Source organism: Schistocerca cancellata, chromosome 9 (genome assembly GCF_023864275.1).
Source record: "Schistocerca cancellata isolate TAMUIC-IGC-003103 chromosome 9, iqSchCanc2.1, whole genome shotgun sequence".
In the NCBI taxonomy this organism is placed as follows: Eukaryota; Metazoa; Arthropoda; class Insecta; order Orthoptera; family Acrididae; genus Schistocerca; species Schistocerca cancellata.
Genome location: NC_064634.1, coordinates 155,978,900 through 156,001,007, shown reverse-complemented (window position 1 = coordinate 156,001,007; position 22,108 = coordinate 155,978,900). Strand labels below are relative to the sequence as shown.

The 22,108-nt window shown below is 44.4% G+C and overlaps 1 protein-coding gene across 1 annotated transcript in view; it reads right to left on the bottom strand.

Moving 5' to 3' along the window:
• The window catches only part of LOC126101253 (uncharacterized), an 83,538-nt gene extending 62,402 nt beyond the window's left edge, over positions 1 to 21,136 (bottom strand). The window contains exons 1-2 of the mRNA XM_049911941.1: positions 21,013 to 21,136; positions 8,864 to 9,170 (exon numbers count right to left, since the gene is read on the bottom strand). Coding sequence (XP_049767898.1) covers positions 8,864 to 9,170; positions 21,013 to 21,136 — 431 coding nt within the window. The remainder of the gene's footprint in view (positions 1 to 8,863; positions 9,171 to 21,012) is intronic.
• Between the last annotated feature and the right edge of the window lie 972 nt (positions 21,137 to 22,108).

Genomic DNA, 22,108 nt, shown 5'->3' with positions numbered 1-22,108 from the left:
TGGAGGAGTAGGTTTAATAATGAATAAAAAATAGGAGAACGGGTAAGCTAATACGAACAGCATAGAGAGTGCATTATTGTAGCAAAGATAGACATGAAGCCCACGCCTACCACAGTAGTACAAGTTCATATGCGAACTAGTTCAGCAAATTACGAAGAGATTGAAGAAACGTATGGTAAGATAAAAGAAATTATTCAGATAGTGAAGGGAGACGAAAATTTAATAGTCATGGGGGACTGGAATTCGATAGTAGGAAAAGGAAGAGAAAGAAAAGTAGCAGGTCAATATGGAATGGGGATAAGCAATGAAACAGGAAGCCGCCTCGTAGAATTTTTCTACAGAGCATAACCTAATTATAGCTAACACTTGGTTTAAGAATCATGAAAGAAGGTTGTATACGTGGAAGAGGCCTGGAGACGCTGGAAGCTTTCAGATAGGTTATATAATGGTACGACGGAGAGTTAGAAACCACGTTTTAAATTGTAAGACATTTCCAGGAGCAGATGTGGACTCTGATCACAATTAGTAATGATCTGCAGATTAAAACTGAATAAACCGCAAAAACGAGGGAAGTTAAGGAGATGCTACCAGGATAAATTGAAAGAACCAGAGGTTGTAGGGAGTTTCAGAGAGAGCATTAGGGAACGATTGACAAGAACAGGTGAAAGACATACAATAGCAGGAGAATGAGTAGCTTTGAGAGATGAAATACGAGGGCTGTCCGGAAGGTAGGTTCCCTTCGCTCGCGAAATGGAAAACACAGGGAAAACCAGAAACGTTTTATTTGCAACAGTTAGGTACACCTTCCACCTACTTCTCTACATAGTCGCTGCTCCAACTTGGAGTTTTGTCGTAGTGTTGTATCAACTTTCCAATACCATCGTCATGGAAAGCAGCCGCCTGTGCTTTCGGCCAGTTGTCTGCACTAGTCTGCAGCTCGTTGTCTGCGGAAAAATTTTGTCTTCATAGCCATCGGTTCTTGAGAGCAGAGATGAGACTCAGAGGGAGCCATTTACGGACTGTATTGTCGGTGATCATACTTTTCTCATCGGAAACGCTGCAGGAGCGTCTTCATTGCACCTGCAGCCTGCGGCTGAGAATTGTCACGAAGAAGGAACTGCTCAACAGTTGTGTTATGTGGGTTGCATGGCATAGGCGAAATCTCTAACCAGGCCCTGTACTTGACGGGAGACGCTATTCCCTACTCATCTTTACGTGCTCACTGTTCACGAAAAACTGAAAAGAGCGACGCGACACAATCGACGGGCATACTAGAGACACTGCCCAACACATCTGTGCAAAGCTTTACCGGATTTTCCCAGTGGTTTCCATTTCGCGACCGATCGGAACTTACTTTCTCGACAACCCTCGTAGTAAAGGCAACAGAGGATCAAGAAGGTAAAAAGACGAGGGTTAGTAGAAATCTTTGGGTAACAGAAGAGATACTGAATTTAATTGTTGAAAGGAGAAAATATAAATGCAGCAAGTAAAGCAGGCAAAAAGGAATACAAATGTCTCAAAAATGAGACCGACAGGAAGTGCAAATGGCTAAGCAGGGATGGCTACAGGACAAGTGTAAGGATGTAGAGGCATATATCACTAGGGGTAAGGTAGATACTGCCTACAGGAGAATTAAAGAGAGATTTCGAGAGAAGAGAACCACTTGCCACTTCTGTGATATCAAGAGTTCAGATGGAAAACCAGTTCTAAGCAAAGAAGGGAAGGCAGAAAGGTGGAACCGAGGGAAGTGGTGAGGTGGTTAGCACACTGGATTCACATTCGGGAGGACGCCTGTTCACGCCCGCGTCCAGCCATCCTGATTTCAGTTTTCCGTGATTTCCCTTAATCGTTCCAGGCAAATTCCGGGATGGTTCCTTTGAAAGGACACGTCTGACTTCCTTGCCCATCCTTCTCTAATCCGATGAGACCGATTACCTCTCTGTTTGGTCTCTTCCCCCAAACAACCCAAAACCATCCTAACCCCCAGAAAAGTGGAAGTAGTATATAGAGGGTCTATACAAGGGAGGTATAGTTGAGAGCAATATTATGAAAATGGAAGAGGACGTAGATGAAGATGAAGCGGGAGATATGATACTGCATGAAGAGTTCAACAGAGCGCTGAAAGACCTAAGTCGAAACAAGGCCCCGGGAATAGACAACATTCCATTAGAACTACTGACGGCCTTGGGAGCGCCAGTCCCGACAAAACTCACCATCTGGTGAGCAAGATGTATGAGACAGGCGAAATACCCTCAGACTTCAAGAAGAATATAATAATTCCAATCCCAAAGAAAGCAAGTGTTGAAAGGTGTGAAAATTCTACATCTACATCTACATTTATACTCCGCAAGCCACCCAACGGTGTGTGGCGGAGGGCACTTTACGTGCCACTGTCATTATCTCCCTTTCCTGTTCCAGTCGCGTATGGTTCGCGGGAAGAACGACTGTCTGAAAGCCTCTGTGCGCGCTCTAATCTCTCTAATTTTACATTCGTGATCTCCTCGGGAGGTATATGTAGGGGGAAGCAATATATTCGATACCTCATCCAGAAACGCACCCTCTCGAAACCTGGCGAGCAAGCTACACCGCGATGCAGAGCGCCTCTCTTGCAGAGTCTGCCACTTGAGTTTGTTAAACATCTCCGTAACGCTATCACGGTTACCAAATAACCCTGTGACGAAACGCGCCGCTCTTCTTTGGATCTTCTCTATCTCCTCCGTCAACCCGATCTGGTACGGATCCCACACTGATGAGCAATACTCAAGTATAGGTCGAACGAGTGTTTTGTAAGCCACCTCCTTTGTTGATGGACTACATTTTCTAAGGACTCTCCCAATGAATCTCAACCTGGTATCCGCCTTACCAACAATTAATTTTATATGATCATTCCACTTCAAATCGTTCCGCACGCATACTCCCAGATATTTTACAGAAGTAACTGCTACCAGTGTTTGTTCCGCTATCATATAATCATACAATAAAGGATCCTTCTTTCTATGTATTCGCAATACATTACATTTGTCTATATTAAGGGTCAGTTGCCACTCCATGCACCAAGTGCCTATCCGCTGCAGATCTTCCTGCATTTCGCTACAATTTTCTAATGCTGCAACTTCTCTGTATACTACAGCATCATCCGCGAAAAGCCGCATGGAACTTCCGACACTATCTACTAGGTCATTTATATATATTGTGAAAAGCAATGGTCCCATAACACTCCCCTGTGGCACGCCAGAGGTTACTTTAACGTCTGTAGACGTCTCTCCGTTGATAACAACATGCTGTGTTCTGTTTGCTAAAAACTCTTCAATCCAGCCACACAGCTGGTCTGATATTCCGTAGGCTCTTACTTTCTTTATCAGGCGACAGTGCGGAACTGTATCGAACGCCTTCCGGAAGTCAAGAAAAATAGCATCTACCTGGGAGCCCGTATCTAATATTTTCTGGGTCTCATGAACAAATAAAGCGAGTTGGGTTTCACACGATCGCTGTTTACGGAATCCATGTTGATTCCTACATAGTAGATTCTGAGTTTCCAAAAACGACATGATACTCGAGCAAAAGACATGTTCTAAAATTCTACAACAGATCGACGTAAGAGATATAGGTCTATAGTTTTGCGCATCTGCTCGACGACCCTTCTTGAAGACTGGGACTACCTGTGCTCTTTTCCAATCATTTGGAACCTTCTGTTCCTCTAGAGACTTGCGGTACACGGCTGTTAGAAGGGGGGCAAGTTCTTTCGCGTACTCTGTGTAGAATCGAATTGGTATCCCGTCAGGTCCAGTGGACTTTCCTTTGTTGAGTGATTCCAGTTGCTTTTCTATTCCTTGGACTCTTATTTCGATGTCAGCCATTTTTTCGTTGGTGCGAGGATTTAGAGAAGGAACTGCAGTGCGGTCTTCCTCTGTGAAACAGCTTTGGAAAAAGGTGTTTAGTATATCAGCTTTACGCTTGTCATCCTCTGTTTCAATGCCATCATCATCCCGGAGTGTCTGGACATGATGTTTCGAGCCACTTACCGATTTAACATAAGACCAGAACTTCCTAGGATTTTCTGTCAAGTCGGTACCTAGTATTTTACTTTCGAATTCACTGAACGCTTCACGCATAGCCCTCCTTACGCTAACTTTGACATCGTTTAGCTTCTGTTTGTCTGAGAGGTTTTGGCTGCGTTTAAACTTGGAGTGAACTACCGAACTATAAGTTTAATAAGTCACGGCTGCAAAATACTAACACTAATTCTTTACAGATGAATTATAGTAACTGGTAGAAGCCGACCTCGGGGAAGATCAGTTTGGATTCCGTAGAAATGTTGGAACACGTGAGGAAATACGGACCCTACGACTTACCTTTAAGGATAATTGAAAGACAAACCTCTTTTCTAGCATATGTAGACTTAGAGAAAGCTTTTGACAAATGCTGACTGGAATACTCTCTTTCAAATTATGAAGGTGGCAGGGGTCAAATACAGGGAGCGAAAGGCTATTTACAATTTGTACAGAAATCAGATGGCAGTTATAAAAGTCGAGGGGCACGAAAGGGAAGCTGTGGTAGAGATGGGAGTGAGACAGGGTTGTAGCCTATCTCCGGTGTTATTCAGTCTGTATATTGAGCAAGCAGTAAAGGAAACAAAAGAAAAATTTGGAGTAGGTAGTAAAATACATGGAGAAGAAATAAAAACTTTGAGGTTTGCCGATGACATTGTAATTCTGTCAGAGACAGCAAAGGACTTGGAAGAGCAGTTGAACGGAATAGACAGTGTCTTGAAAGGAGGGTATGAGATGAACATCAACAAAAGCAAAACAAGGATAATGGAATGTAGTCGAATTAAGTCAGGTGATACTGAGGGAATTAGATTAGGAAATGAGACACTTAAAGTAGTAAATGAGTTTTGCTTTTTGGGGAGCAAAATAACTGATGATGGGTCAAAGTAGAGAGCATATAAAATGTAGACTGGAAATGGCAAGGAAAGCGTTTCTGAAGAAGAGAAATTTGTTAACATCGAGTATAGATTTAATTTTCAGGAAGTCTTTTCTGAAAGTATTTGTATGGAGTGTAGCCATGTATGGAAGTGAACATGGACGATAAACAGTTCAGACAAGAAAAGAATAGAAGCCTTCGAAATGTGGTGCTACAGAATAATATTGAAGATTAGATGGGTAGATCACGTAACTAATGCGGAGGTACTGAATAGAATTGGGGAGAAATGGAATTTGTGGCACGACTACAAGAAGGGATTAGTTGGAAGGACACGTTCTGAGGCACCAAGGGATCATCAATTTAGTATTGGAGGGAAGTGCGGAGGTGAAAAATCGTAGAGGGAGACCAAGGCATGAATACACTAAACTCATTCAGAGTTATGTAGGTTGCTGTAGTTACTCGGAGATGAAGAAGCTTGCACAGGATACAGTAGCATTGAGAGCTACATCAAACCAATCTCTGCACTGAAGACCTCAACAACAACAGCAACAACAACAACAACAACTGTACATTTATAGATTGAATGCACAATATAGTTTTTAAGAAAATATCTGTTCGTGTTTTTCGTAGTCTCCTTTTCATCATAAGATTTTCAATATATTTTCTTTACTTTTCCTCGCTTTATCTGTTTCACCATTGGAATGCGCGTACTTTCCATGATGTTCCGCATTTATGATACAGTTGGGACTGAACTAGAATGTTGACTTCGCTGTCAATTTCGTTGTAGTTGTCAAAATCTTTGTGCTAGAGTTCTGAACATTATCCACAATGTTGTTATCTGTCATACCTTATAACTGACTACAACATCCACATCCGGTGATACAATAGGTCAGTTTAGCTATTGAAGAAAATTTCCCAGATATTTCATTAAATGTCGGCTCTGATTTAATCTCTTCCGATTCCTGCAGCGCCAAGGAATCTGGTTCGTACTTTGCAAAATTCCGCACTGTGAATGCATCTAATAATCTGATAGAGCAATCTACATGTGCTTTCATTCTGAGAAAAAAAGTTCGGAGTAATTGTGAAATTTCGAGTTTTGCATTATGCCATGATCACATTCCTGCAATAAACTTGTGATGAAATGTGGAAATGTACGCTTGTAATTGTTCTCGACAGTGAAATTTCGAGCTTTGCATAATGCCGTGATCACATTCCAATGTGAAAATGCACTCTTTACAGACAATAATTTAATAACAGGGAGTCCTGGATAATCGTCGACGAAGTTGTAACAATACGCTCTTTTCGTAAACTTCAGTTACCCAGAACGAGAACCCATTAGGTGAAGAAACTGCCTTCTTAACGTTCTTAAATTTTTTCTGGTCCCAACAGCTTTCCTCAGAGATTCCATCTCTCCGTCCCCAGCCTGCCCGTAACCCACGTGAAAACGACTGTCCTTTAAACCATACAGCTTTCTTGGGTACTCAGCGATGAAATCATCCTGTTTCGTCTGTGCTGAAGACATCGCCTGCGTCACGTTGTTCAGGTATTGAATGTAAAACGGTAAATCAGCCTGTAGTTACAGTCGGTAAACATATGTACGATAGATGGAAACAAACTCACCAAGAGAAACACTCACTAAAAAAAAGTTAGTGGAAGTAACCAGCTGGATGAAAGAAACACAAGATCACCTGTAAAACTGAAAATTTCAGAAGAAGAAATTCAATACAGACAACAATCCAGAATTAAAATCAAAAATAAAGAAATTAAACACTTCTCAGCGATACAAGTAACAGACAAAAAGAGGACGGACGAAGGAAGAAAAGAAAACAGTGAATTAATGAAATGGTTTTGGGAGAGAAGTAAAAGAAGGATACAGGTAATAGTCGTTTTATTTCCTGAACTGTTCAGCCGTTAATAGCCGCTTCCGGCAGTCCCGTCTTTCAGTCTGAGCATATTACTAGAACACTATTGTGAAATGTTTAAACGCACATCACTATATTCGTCTTTTCAGGAGCTTTCGAATGCCGTTAAAAAAGTGCACCGTTCGATCAAACAAACTGCTTTAATTTCTCGCTTCAAAAAAGGTTTGAGCCGATTGAAAATGAAACAAAATAAAGTGTCCTGCTTCGCACTAGTTTTTAACTAGAACGTCATTTCGGTTTGCTGAACCGTTCCTGAAACAAATGTGGGCATCTGTTTTCCTCTCTCGTTTCCCTCCTCCTTCGACTATGCACACGCAGACACACACATACACACACGCACACGCAGAAATATACGATTCTCAGTAGTATTTCAGCTTTCCTCAGCTTTTTCTCTCCGTTACGTTGATAACTGAGGTATTTCCATTCTGTGACAGTCACGATGAAACTCGTCTAGACTTCTGGATTCTTCTCTAAATCAATCCAGACGGATCGTCATCACTTCCACACTACTGGCCATTAAAATTGCTACACCGCGAAGATGACGTGCTACAGACGCGAAATTTAACCGACAGGAAGAAGATGCTGTGATATGGAAATGATTAGCTTTTCAGAGCATTCACACAATGTTGGCGCCGGTGGCGACACTTACAACGTGCTGACATGAGGAAAGTTTCCAACCGGTTTCTCATACACAAACAGCAGTTGACCGGCGTTGCCTGGTGAAACGTTGTTGTGATGCCTCGTGTAAGGAGGAGAAATGCGCACCATCACTTTGATTCAGGTCGGATTGTAGCCTATCGCGATTGCGGTTTATGGTATCGAGACATTGCTGCTCGCGTTGGTCGAGATCCAATGACTGTTAGCAGAATATGGAATCGGTGGGTTCGGGAGGGTAATACGGAACGCCATGCTGGATCCCAACAGCCTCGTACCTCTAGCAGTTGAGATGACACGCATCTTATCCGCATGACTGTAAGGGATTGTGCAGCCACGTCTCGATCCCTGAGTCAACAGATGGGGACGTTTGCAAGACAACAACCATCTGCACGAAGAGTTGGACGACGTTTGCAGCAGCATGGACAATCAGCTCGGAGACCATGGCTGTGGTTACCATTGACGCTGAATCACAGACAGGAGCGCCTGCGATGGTGTACTCAACGACGAACCTAGGTGCACGAATGGCAAAACGTCATTTTTTCGGATGAATCCGGGTTCTGTTTTCAGCATCATGATGGTCGAATCCGTGTTTGGCGACATCGCGGTGAACTCACATTGGAAGCGTGTATTCGTGATGGCCATACTGGCGTATCACCCAGTGTGATGGTATGCGGTGCCATTGGTTACACGACTCGGTTACCTCTTGTTCGCATTGACGGCACTTTGAACAGTGGACGTTACATTTAAGATGTGTTACGACCCGTGGCTCTACCCTTCATTCGATCCCTGCGAAACCCTACATTTCAGCAGGATAACGCACGACCGCATGTTGCAGGTCCTGTACGGGCCTTTCTGGATACAGAAAATGTTCGACTGCTGCCCTGGCCAGGACATTCTCCAGATCTCTCAGCAATTGAAAACGTCTGGTCAATGGTGGCCAAGCAACTGGCTCGTCACAATACGCCAGTCACTACTGTTGTTAAACTGTGGTACCGTGTTGAAGCTGCATGTGCAGCTGTACCTGTACACGCCATCCAAGCCTTGTTTTACCGAATGCCCAGGCGTATCAAGGCCGTTATTAGGGTCAGAGGTGGTTGCTCTGGGTACCGATTTCTCAGGAGGTATGCACCCAAATTGCGTGAAAATGTAATCACATGTTAGTTCTAGTATAATATATTTGTCCAATGAATACCCGTTTATCATCTGCATTTCTTGTTGGTGTAGCAATTATAATGGCCAGTAGTGTATATTTATTCAGACCTGTTTCCCCAACACGCTCTGCTTGTCGGCTCCCGCCATTCCCCCTCCTGTTTACCACGTGTACAAGTACCACCGCTGGCGAGTGGGAGAGCGCTGCTCACCTGGACGTCTGTCCTCGCGCTACGCGCCTAGCAGGTAGCGCAGCGCTGCAGCTGCTGCCGCGGCCCAGGCGAGCGTCGACCCCGGGACCGCCGATGCCGAAACCGAGTAGCCGCCCGGCAGCTCTTCCGGTTGCTTGACGACGATGTCCGGCCAGCCGAAAGCGGCCAGCCCGTTCGGCTCTTCTGCGGCGACCACTGCCACCAGCAGCAACAAGAGGACCTTGCTGTCCATCTGCACTGCTCTCGTGTGCGAGACTGCAGGGCAACTGCGCTTGGCAGACTCCGGTATTACGCAAGCGGCTCGGGCCTGCTGGAGGGAGTCAGATGTTTCCTAAGAGCGTTTTCCAGCTGTTCGTTGAACCGCAACGCTTGTGTCGCAGATATAAGCAGTGCCGCCCGGTTCACTCCGCTGCCCTGCGTAAGAGCCGCGTCGGCGCAGCGTTTTCTAAGCTTCAGGCACGTTCGTTACAGACATTTAAGCAGGAAACTTTTGTAAAGCTGCAAGTAGCCCGCCTTAACTAGTGAGATTACGTGAGAAACTTAGCAATTCAGTTAACTGCAAGAAACGTGACAAGGAGGTTCGTCATTTAAATTCCTGGATAAAGCATGCTTCATGGAGCTAACAGCATGTATATTTGACCCCTCTGATTGTCTCGTTCCTGAACTGATCAATTAAGTTTGTAAGTAGACTGTTTAGGTTTTTATGTTGGTAACACCACGCAGCGCTGTGTATGAAAATCACTGACTGTGCTGTGTGCAATCTGTGGCTGATTGGCATTGTTGGAATATCCGCTATTGTAGTGTTGGACAGTTGGATGTGAACAGCGTGTAGCGTTGCGCAGTTGGAGGTGAGCCGCCAGCAGTGGTGGATATGGCGAGAGAGATGCCAGAGTTTTAGAACGGACTTTCTGGACGTATGTCCGCCAGAAAAAGGAAATTTGTAAAGATGGATTCATGAGTTGATATATATATATATATATATATATGATGACTTTTGAATATTATTAAGGTAAATACATTGTTTATTCTCTATCAATATCTTTCATTTGCTAACTATGCCTATCAGTAGTTAGTGCCTTCAGTAGTTACAATCTTTTATTTAGCTGGCAGTATTGGCGCTCGTTGTACTGCAGTAGTTCGAGTAACGAAGATTTTTGTGAGGTAAGTGATTCATGAAAGGTATAGGTTATTGTTAGTCAGGGCCATTCTTTTGTAGGGATTATTGAAAGTTGCGCTAAAAATATTGTGTGTCAGTTTAGTGATGATCAGACTAAGTAAAGAGAAAACTGTCTGAGTACGTTGAGTTTTCCTCAGCTCTTTGAAAATCTAAAAACGTAAGAGTTTTTCCAGCACTGTCATTCTTTACATTCAAAGGGGAAGTTTCAGGTTTGATCAAAATGGTGCTGTAGCGACTGTTTGGCCGTGTTAAACATTCTACATCTACATCTAACAGTATTATGAAACGGGAACTTGCTACTCACGCGATTGCGTGAGGTTGTGTGGTTTGTCTGTTGTCTATATTTGGCAAAGGCCTCGTTGGCCGAAAGCTTATTGTGCCTATCTGCAGCTCAGCATCTGCGCTATATGGTGAGTAGCGACTACCCTTTCCATAATATTGTTGCATTCCATCCTGGATTTTCCTACATCTACATCTACCTACGTACTTCCCAAATCACCGTACGGTGCGTGGCGGAGAGTACCGTGTACCACTACTAGTCATTTACTTTCCTGTTCCACTTGCAAATAGAGCGAGAGAAAAACGGCAATCTACACTCCTGGAAATTGAAATAAGAACACTGTGAATTCATTGTCCCAGGAAGGGGAAACTTTATTGACACATTCCTGGGGTCAGATACATCACATGATCACACTGACAGAACCACAGGCACATAGACACAGGCAACAGAGCATGCACAATGTCGGCACTAGTACAGTGTATATCCACCTTTCGCAGCAATGCAGGCTGCTATTCTCCCATGGAGACGATTGTAGAGATGCTGGATGTACTCCTGTGGAACGGCTTGCCATGCCATTTCCACCTGGCGCCTCAGTTGGACCAGCGTTCGTGCTGGACGTGCAGACCGCGTGAGACGACGCTTCATCCAGTCCCAAACATGCTCAATGGGGGACAGATCCGGAGATCTTGCTGGCCAGGGTAGTTGACTTACACCTTCTAGAGCACGTTGGGTGGCACGGGATACATGCGGACGTGCATTGTCCTGTTGGAACAGCAAGTTCCCTTGCCGGTCTAGGAATGGTAGAACGATGGGTTCGATGACGGTTTGGATGTACCGTGCACTATTCAGTGTCCCCTCGACGATCACCAGTGGTGTACGGCCAGTGTAGGAGATCGCTCCCCACACCATGATGCCGGGTGTTGGCCCTGTGTGCCTCGGTCGTATGCAGTCCTGATTGTGGCGCTCACCTGCACGGCGCCAAACACGCATACGACCATCATTGGCACCAAGGCAGAAGCGACTCTCATCGCTGAAGACGACACGTCTCCATTCGTCCCTCCATTCACGCCTGTCGCGACACCACTGGAGGCGGGCTGCACGATGTTGGGGCGTGAGCGGAAGACGGCCTAACGGTGTGCGGGACCGTAGCCCAGCTTCATGGAGACGGTTGTGAATGGTCCTCGCCGATACCCCAGGAGCAACAGTGTCCCTAATTTGCTGGGAAGTGGCGGTGCGGTCCCCTACGGCACTGCGCAGGATCCTACGGTCTTGGCGTGCATCCGTGCGTCGCTGCGGTCCGGTCCCAGGTCGACGGGCACGTGCACCTTCCGCCGACCACTGGCGACAACATCGATGTACTGTGGAGACCTCACGCCCCACGTGTTGAGCAATTCGGCGGTACGTCCACCCGGCCTCCCGCATGCCCACTATACGCCCTCGCTCAAAGTCCGTCAACTGCACATACGGTTCACGTCCACGCTGTCGCGGCATGCTACCAGTGTTAAAGACTGCGATGGAGCTCCGTATGCCACGGCAAACTGGCTGACACTGACGTCGGCGGTGCACAAATGCTGCGCAGCTAGCGCAATTCGACGGCCAACACCGCGGTTCCTGGTGCGTCCGCTGTGCCGTGCGTGTGATCATTGCTTGTATAGCCCTCTCGCAGTGTTCGGAGCAAGTATGGTGGGTCTGACACACCGGTGTCAATGTGTTCTTTTTTCCATTTCCAGGAGTGTATATGCCTCTGTAGGAGCCCTAATTTCTCTCCTCTTATCTTCGTGGTCCTTACGCGAAATGTACGTTATTGGCAGTAGAATCATTGTGCAGGCAGCCTCAAATGCCGGTTCTCTAAATGTTCTCAACAGTGTCCCGAAAAAAAAAAATAATAAAAAAAATGAAAGCCATCTTCCCTCCAGTGACTCCCATTTGAGTTCACGAAGCACGTTCGTAATACTCACGTGTTGGTCGAACCCAGTGGTAACGAATCTAACAGCCCGCCTCTGAATTGCTTCGAGGTCAACCTTTAAACTGACCTGGTACAGAGCCCAAACAGTCGAGCAGTACTCAACAATAGGTTGCATTAGCATCCGATCTGATTTCTTCTTTACAGATAAACCACACTTTCCCGAAATTTTCCCAATAAACCAAAATCGACCATTCACCTTCCCTAAATCAGTCCCCACATGGTCGTTCCATTTCACATCGCATTGCAACTTTGCGCCCAGTTATTTAAACAACTTGATAGTGTCAAGCAAAGGAAAGGCAAACCTACGTTTCTAGCATTTGTAGACTTAGAGAAAGCTTTTGACAATGTTGACTGGAATACTCTCTTTCAAGTTCTAAAGGTGGCAGGGGTAAAATACAGGGAGCGAAAGGCTATTTACAATTTGTACAGAAACCAGATGGCAGTTATAAGAGTCGAGGGACATGAAAGGGAAGCAGTGGTTGGGAAGAGAGTAAGACAGGGTTGTAGCCTCTCCCCGATGTTATTCAATCTGTATATTGAGCAAGCAGTAAAGGAAACAAAAGAAAAATTCGGAGTAGGTATTAAAATCCATGGAGAAGAAATAAAAACTTTGAGGTTCGCCGATGACATTGTAATTCTGTCAGAGACAGCAAAGGACTTGGAAGAGCAGTTGAATGGAATGGACAGTGTCTTGAAAGGAGGATATAAGATGAACATCAACAAAAGCAAAACGAGGATAATGGAATGTAGTCGAATTAAGTCGGGTGATGTTGAGGGTATTAGATTAGGAAATGAGACACTTAAAGTAGTAAAGGAGTTTTGTTATTTGGGGAGCAAAATAACTGATGATGGTCGAAGTAGAGAGGATATAAAATGTAGACTGGCAATGGCAAGGAAAGCGTTTCTGAAGAAGAAAAATTTGTTAACATCGAGTATAGATTTAAGTGTCAGGAAGTCATTTCTGAAAGTATTTGTATGGAGTGTAGCCATATATGGAAGTGAAACATGGACGGTAAATAGTTTGGACAAGAAGAGAATAGAAGCTTTCGGAATGTGGTGCTACAGAAGAATGCTGAAGATTAGATGGGTAGATCACATAACTGATGAGGAAGTATTGAATAGGATTGGGGAGAAGAGAAGTTTGTGGCATAACTTGACCAGAAGAAGGGATCGGTTGGTAGGACATGTTCTGAGGCATCAAGGGATCACCAATTTAGTATTGGAGGGCAGCGTGGAGGGTAAAAATCGTAGGGGGAGACCAAGAGATGAATACGCCAAGCAGATTCAGAAGGATGTAGGTTGCAGTAGGTACTGGGAGATGAAGAAGCTTGCACAGGATAGAGTAGCATGGAGAGCTGCATCAAACCAGTCTCAGGACTGAAGACCACAACAACAACAACAACAGTGTCAAGCTGCACACCACTAATGCTTTTCCTACTCATCTGCATTAACTTACATTTATCTACATTTAGAGCTAGCTTCCATTCATCACACCAACTACAAAGTTGTCTATAACATCTTGTATTCTCTTACAGTCGGCTTCGACACCTTCATGTACACCACAGCATCATAGGTAAACAATGGCAGTTTGCGGCCCACCCAGTCTGCCATATCATATTTGTATACAGAAAGTAACAGCGATCCTATCACACTTCCCTGTGACATTCCTGACGATACTGTTGTCCCTTATGAAAACTAGGCATCGAAGATAACATTCTGGCTTCTATTACATAAGAAGTTAAAAATGGAAATAACATTTTTTTGTATGGATAGCTCGTGCACTGCACAACGAATATCACCGCAATAACACAACGTCCAGTAATAATAGATAACATCATTAACATCTAATCGGGGTGAAGAACACATCATACTACTAACAAGAGCAGCACACAGCATTCAGATGTGGAAAGGAAGACTGAGGTGGGATAATCGATCGTCCTTCTTAAGTATGTGACACAGTTTGGAGGAAGAACTACTAGCGTACTGCTGGAGTACAGAAACACACGAAACAAAATGTACTTCACACACAAGAGTTACGAAAACCTTCAATAGATTCATCTCCCAGCTAAGATAAGCTGCGGCCACATGCTTCTCTACACAGGGAAACTGAAATGAAATCAGACAGTTAAATAAGGAATTTGTAGGAAAGCTATAAGCAAACAATTTCACAATATTTTAGGCAGTGGAAGAAGCACCAATGACAACAAAGAAAATGACCCACGGCCTTGTGATACAATATATAAACAAGACGGAAAAAATCAGAGTATTAAATTGGAAATTTATAGGAACGTAATATGAACCACTCTACCGACAGTTTTCAACAGTGAAAGAAAGCAGTATAAAGCACTCATTCGTATTACAGAATGACTAAATTGAGCTACAGCTACGTATCCAGTAGACAAAGAAAGTAGCATGAAATCACACAATTACATCGAATTTTTGTTAAAAAGTATGGGCAAAGCACTCCTGCAGTGCAAGAAAGAAACGCCAAACTCGTTAAAACATTTAGACACCGCTTTGGTCTATAGATGGTGTAATGGGTATAATTTCGGATATTTATATATGTAATACTTTAGTATGTACACTCATATCGGATGTTTTCTGCACCACCAAGAGCGAGTTGGGTCCTCGTATCAACACTTCAACACCTGACCTGCTGCCCAGGGGAAATAAACATTGATGGCTCGCTCCTGCCACAAGTACTTGGAGGTACTAGCCAGCCTAAAAACATATAACTTGTAATAGCTATAATTATTCTGCAAATGACGTAACTATTGATTCCATTTTCTTCAGCACACCGTCGCCAGTCACCAATAGCAGTATCTGCGTTTATACCCGTTACACCATGTACATGAAGAGACATACCAGCTCCTCATGCCTGACCAAATATACTGGTCCATGCTTTTGCTCCATTGCAAGGCAAAGATGAAGTGTCGTTTGACCGTTGCCGAGGACACTCTCCTCCAGTGGTCCCTAGCCCAGAGAGGCTTCTTATGTTTTATTGCAGACTAAGGTAGAATGCAGCTTCTATAATTTCAAAAACTGTTCTGGTCAGAGACTTGTGCGTGGAAACACAGAATCAAAGAAACACTGCATAGTTCCTTCACAAAACGGCAGGATTACCAAAGGCCGCTAAGAGAGGACCTGAACTATACGATTACCAGACCAACGTGTTTCAAAGTACTCAAAAGTTGTTCCAATGTACTATATATAAACCAGATTTACGATAATAACCTTAACCCTACAAATATAAAACCTGTTCGATGATTAAATTCTAGTATCATTCTTCGAAGACATCGTTCAACAAACTAGCACCCTCCTTCGGTATCGAGGTGGTTAGCGCAAGCATGTGGTCGTGGTTCTCCACTCTGAGATAGCCAGTGTGAATCCTGATAGTGAAAGAAATTTTCGCCGGTAAGGTTTGGCCACCTTGAAGTGGTGGCGTATACTGTCAGATCACCAGGAGTTGCGACAGTGTCTTGGATTAAATTCCAATCCTGAACTCTGTGTCTTTCTGGAGTGAGGCACGTGACACTGTTGATGATGATCGGTCCAACTGCTGCCTCCTTGGTGATATTAGAGTGGAGCAGGCTATGTCCCAGCACCGGGTTTCACCCTTTCCCTTCTGTCAACGTCATGTGACACAAACGGGATATCACGGCATATACAGTACGTTGTGAGGGACCCACTTGCTCGTGGAACCCGATTTTATAATATGTTTCATGAAAATGACATGAAATGGTTATCACATGTAGAAGAGATTGTATCTTTGACACCCCTCAGCCAAAGATGTTGTCAGAGTGGCAGAATCGATTGTAAGTAGGGACGCGCGGAGCGCAGTAGCAGTTGCCGTTGCACTGTGTCGTAGGTAGAATTTGATACTAAAAGCTAGTGGACAGTTGTGAGAATTTAGCTGTTGGACTATGGACGCAACATAATACAGTTTTTTGAGGTAATTAAATTTTGCATATTTAGTTTTAAGCATGCAACAACGCAATGGCAAGTTTGCTAATTCTAGCAGTACCGATCCTTGAATGTAGGAACCAAGTATTTGCCATCAGATTTAATGTACAGGGTTATTACAAATGATTGAAGCGATTTCACAGCTCTACAATAACTTTATTATTTGAGATATTTTCACAATGCTTTGCACACACATACAAAAACTCAAAAAGTTTTTTTAGGCATTCACAAATGTTCGATATGTGCCCCTTTAGTGATTCGGCAGACATCAAGCCGATAATCAAGTTCCTCCCACACTCGGCGCAGCATGTCCCCGTCAATGAGTTCGAAAGCGTTGTTGCGAAAGCGTTGATGCGAGCTCGCAGTTCTGGCACGTTTCTTGGTAGAGGAGGTTTCGCATAACCCCACAGAAAGAAATCGCATGGGGTTAAGTCGGGAGAGCGTGGAAGCCATGACATGAATTGCTGATCATGATCTCCACCACGACCGATCCATCGGTTTTCCAATCTCCTGTTTAAGAAATGCCGAACATCATGATGGAAGTGCGGTGGAGCACCATCCTGTTGAAAGATGAAGTCGGCGCTGTCGGTCTCCAGTTGTGGCATGAGCCAATTTTCCGCGGGCTACGCGTGAAACTTGCCCGCACGCGGTCAACCGTTTCTTCGCTCACTGCTTACTGCAGGCCGACCCGTTGATTTCCCCTTACAGAGGCATCCAGAAGCTTTAAACTGCGCATACCATCGCTGAATGGAGTTAGCAGTTGGTGGATCTTTGTTGAACTTCGTCCTGATGTGTCCTTGCACTGTTATGACTGACTGATGTGAGTGCATTTCAATCACGACATACGCTTTCTCGGCTCCTGTCGCCATTTTGTCTCACTGCGCTCTCGAGCGCTCTGGCGGCAGAAACGTGAAGTGGGGCTTCAGCCGAACAAAACTTTATGAGTTTTTCTACGTATCTGTAGTGTGTCGTGACCATATGTCAAGGAATGGAGCTACAGTGAATTTATGAAATCGCTTCAATCATTTGTAATAGCCCTGTATAGGTTGATTAGGTATACCCGATTTGTAATCCTGATACAGACAAGCTAAATTTTGGAACCTATTTTGTCAAACGATCTCAGACCTTTTGTGGTGTAACAATTGAAGTATTTTTAATTACGACAGTAAGTGAGAGTTGTAGAACATTTGAGAACCTCACTGATTTGGAAGTTAAAGTAATTTCTTTCATATTAGATTTTGTGAAGGAGAAATTTTATTTCGAATAGAATTTTCAAACTGAAGCATTAGGTCTTAGCATATCCCGTTATCATTACCTCATCCTCTTCCATGTCGTGTTTGTTTAAATCCAGTGAGTATTTTTATAAAAAAATAATTTTTCAATCAGAGTCAGAAAAATATTAATGTGCCAGGATCAGAAAAGTATTAACGTTTGTAACAGTTTCAATGCGAGCAGCACTGCGCAGCACTGAGCCACTATCCAAAATTATCACTGATCATTTCCGAGGTTATTCATTTGTCAACTAATCTACTGACATTATTTGGCCGGCCGCGGTGGTCTAGCGGTTCTAGGCGCTCAGTCCGGAGCCGCGCGACTGCTGCGGTCACAGGTTCGAATCCTGCCTCGGGCATGGATGTGTGTGATGTCCTTAGGTTAGTTAGGTTTAAGTAGTTCTAAGTTCTAGGGGACTGATGACCATAGATGTTAAGTCCCATAATGCTCAGAGCCATTTGAACCATTTTTTCGACATTATTTGTATGAAGCAATTTTGCAGCCGGAACTGCACTTCGCTGAGCCAAGATGGAGTATTTTGTATGCCTACTGTGGAGTGAACCGAATACCAAGATTACATCCGTTGCGACTCAATAGGTAAGCAAAATTTATTTTATTGTTTATTTGCACAGGGAATTTTATCAGTTTATTGCACAGGGCCATAGAACTCGGTGCTCCCGAGACTGAGTAAATTTCAGAGGGATTGATTTCGTTATAGACATTACATACTGGTTTTCCAGATTAAGTTGTTTAACTTTTCTTTGGTACAGTAAAACTGGTTAAGTTCACCATTTGCTCAACAACACATTACACAGTAAATTTCCGCAAGGCAAACATTGCGCATTGTGTGTCCACTAACAAACACAAATATTTATAAATAAGGAACGTTACAAGACGAGAAAAATTCTACATTATTAAACACATACAATTACCAAGGTGTGAGATAGGGATAAATACAGAACACTATAAAGCCATATTAGATATGAGTAAGACAATGAGGTTTATTTACCACTATATGTGTTTAACGTTTTCCTCGTAAAAACCATTGAGATCTTCAGAGGTGGATCATCTAGAGTTAAAGTGAACGGAATTCCGATTCACCATAGATTTGCGGATGATATTGCCTAAATAAGCAAGAAACACATGCAGAATACATTGCCTTAATTATCAGCTATTGTAAAAAAAAATTAACTTAAAATCAATAGTGAAAAAGACAGTAAGTAATTCAAATGATGTAAGCAAATCGATAATGAGTTGGATGTATAGCATCAAAATTTAAACACACGAAACAGAAAAAGTCGATGAATTTTGTTGTTTAGGTACCTTGATTACAAAAGGCAATAAATGTGACATGGATAATAGAAAATGAACTGGAAACGAGAAGCGTGCCTTCATTGAAAGACCCAAATTAGTAGACAAGATATTTGGTACAAAAAAGTAAGACAGTTTTTCAAGAAGTGTACCTGGAGTGTTCTACTATAGAGGTGAGAAGGCTGGACACTTTTCACAACGGATGGAAAGAGCCTTGAAACGAAGAAAACGTGGCAATGGGGAAGGCTAACGATGACCATCTGCGCAGATATAAAACCAATGAAGAAGTTCTGAAGGAAATCAATGACCGGAGAAGGCAGAAAAATGTAAATCGGAAACTTTTTGGTCACTCATGTAGACACAATAGCTTTTAGTAAATATACTGGAAGGAAAAAGTTTGTGAAATAAAACCAGGGGGAAACAAGAAACACCTATCGGAGGTAAAAAAGTGTATACATTATCAAGAAATGAGAGATCACAATAGTAAATAGAGAGATTGATTGCAGCGACAAGCCATAACCTTTATTTTGTGATGATGAAGATGGGGGGGGGGGGGTTGGTTATGTTACCTACAAAGACGGTGAATATGTTCCGGCGTAACGTCAAGCGCCGGCACGTCGGTCTAGAACATCAGAGCAGAGAGGGCTGTGAGACGTCGTCAGCCAGTAGCACGCTGCCGGACCCTCTCCAGGACGACACCGGGACAGCAGCGGCCTCACATAAGCGCCGCCCCGCCTGGTCGCAGCCCAGTTGAAGTCTAGGCAGTCTACGAATGCTACAGCAGTGACTTAGGACTTGTATTGTTGCACTTGTATTACGAATCGTACATACTGAAGAAACATCTTATTTGTCTGTCGCTGATTGCGTGCGACACTTCAGTATTTCAAAGTTAAGTCTTTTCATTTATCTTACTGCAATAAAAATTCATTAATACGATTTGCTTGAACTGTTGTCTAGCGACCAGAGAAAGCAGGTTTCCTAGGCATCCTACATTAGAAGAGTGGACAGGACGCAACAGAATATATCTACACTCCTGGAAATTGAAATAAGAACACTGTGAATTCATTGTCCCAGGAAGGGGAAACTTTATTGACACATTCCTGGGGTCAGATACATCACATGATCACACTGACAGAACCACAGGCACATAGATACAGGCAACAGAGCATGCACAATGTCGACACTAGTACAGTGTATATCCACCTTTCGCAGCAATGCAGGCTGCTATTCTCCCATGGAGACGATCGTAGAGATGCTGGGTGTAGTCCTGTGGAACGGCTTGCCATGCCATTTCCACCTGGCGCCTCAGTTGGACCAGCGTTCGTGCTGGACGTGCAGACCGCGTGAGACGACGCTTCATCCAGTCCCAAACATGCTCAATGGGGGACAGATCCGGAGATCTTGCTGGCCAGGGTAATTGACTTACACCTTCTAGAGCACGTTGGGTGGCACGGGATACATGCGGACGTGCATTGTCCTGTTGGAACAGCAAGTTCCCTTGCCGGTCTAGGAATGGTAGAACGATGGGTTCGATGACGGTTTGGATGTACCGTGCACTATTCAGTGTCCCCTCGACGATCACCAGTGGTGTACGGCCAGTGTAGGAGATCGCTCCCCACACCATGATGCCGGGTGTTGGCCCTGTGTGCCTCGGTCGTATGCAGTCCTGATTGTGGCGCTCACCTGCACGGCGCCAAACACGCATACGACCATCATTGGCACCAAGGCAGAAGCGACTCTCATCGCTGAAGACGACACGTCTCCATTCGTCCCTCCATTCACGCCTGTCGCGACACCACTGGAGGCGGGCTGCACGATGTTGGGGCGTGAGCGGAAGACGGCCTAACGGTGTGCGGGACCGTAGCCCAGCTTCATGGAGACGGTTGCGAATGGTCCTCGCCGATACCCCAGGAGCAACAGTGTCCCTAATTTGCTGGGAAGTGGCGGTGCGGTCCCCTACGGCACTGCGTAGGATCCTACGGTCTTGGCGTGCATCCGTGCGTCGCTGCGGTCCGGTCCCAGGTCGACGGGCACGTGCACCTTCCGCCAACCACTGGCGACAACATCGATGTACTGTGGAGACCTCACGCCCCACGTGTTGAGCAATTCGGCGGTACGTCCACCCGGCCTCCCGCATGCCCATTATACGCCCTCGCTCAAAGTCCGTCAACTGCACATACGGTTCACGTCCACGCTGTCGCGGCATGCTACCAGTGTTAAAGACTGCGATGGAGCTCCGTATGCCACGGCAAACTGGCTGACACTGACGGCGGCGGTGCACAAATGCTGCGCAGCTAGCGCCATTCGACGGCCAACACCGCGGTTCCTGGTGTGTCCGCTGTGCCGTGCGCGTGATCATTGCTTGTACAGCCCTCTCGCAGTGTCCGGAGCAAGTATGGTGGGTCTGACACACCGGTGTCAATGTGTTCTTTTTTCCATTTCCAGGAGTGTATATTAGTCATGTTAATCATCGACCGATCTTCTGTGGTATGTTTCCTGTCCATTACTTCCAACATGTTTTCGTTAATGTTGGCAACAGAGATTGCGCAGTCTGTAAATCATACCTCAGGTCCATAAGCGTTCTCTGTACAAGATTTCCATTGCTTCATCGATACGCAAATTTCCCAACAGTAGCGATAAGCTGCATATATGCCACACAGCACATAGTACGAATTGGTCTAATTTAATCTTCACTTCTTATTACTCCAACGTAGTTTGCGCTCAGTGGAAATCATGCAATCATGCTGACCATCTACATGACAGCCTTTTTTTACTAATCTTTTATTGTCTCCATTTTGATTCCCATTTCTTGTGCAGCCTCTCTCTATCTTTTAAACAAACATACACATACATATATTTTATAGCATTAGACATTCAAAAATTCTTCATGGAGTAGTTCAAGTTTTCAAAAAAATGGTTCAAATGGCTCTGAGCACTATGGGACTCAACTGCTGCGGTCATAAGTCCCCTAGAACTTAGAACTACTTAAACCTAACTAACCTAAGGACATTACACACATCCATGCCCGAGGCAGGATTCGAACCTGCGACCGTAGCGGTCGTGCGGTTCCAGACTGTAGCGCCTTTAACCGCTCGGCCACTCCGGCCGGCTTCAAGTTTTCAGTCAGTATGTGTATGAACATAGTTTTATTACCTAGCGTGTAGATTGTTTACGTCCCCGGACAAGGCAATCTTCATGGCTGTTTCTTCATGGCTGAATACTTCACATTTGTATATATTGCAACAAGGAGGATGATGAACAGTAAAATTACCTCTC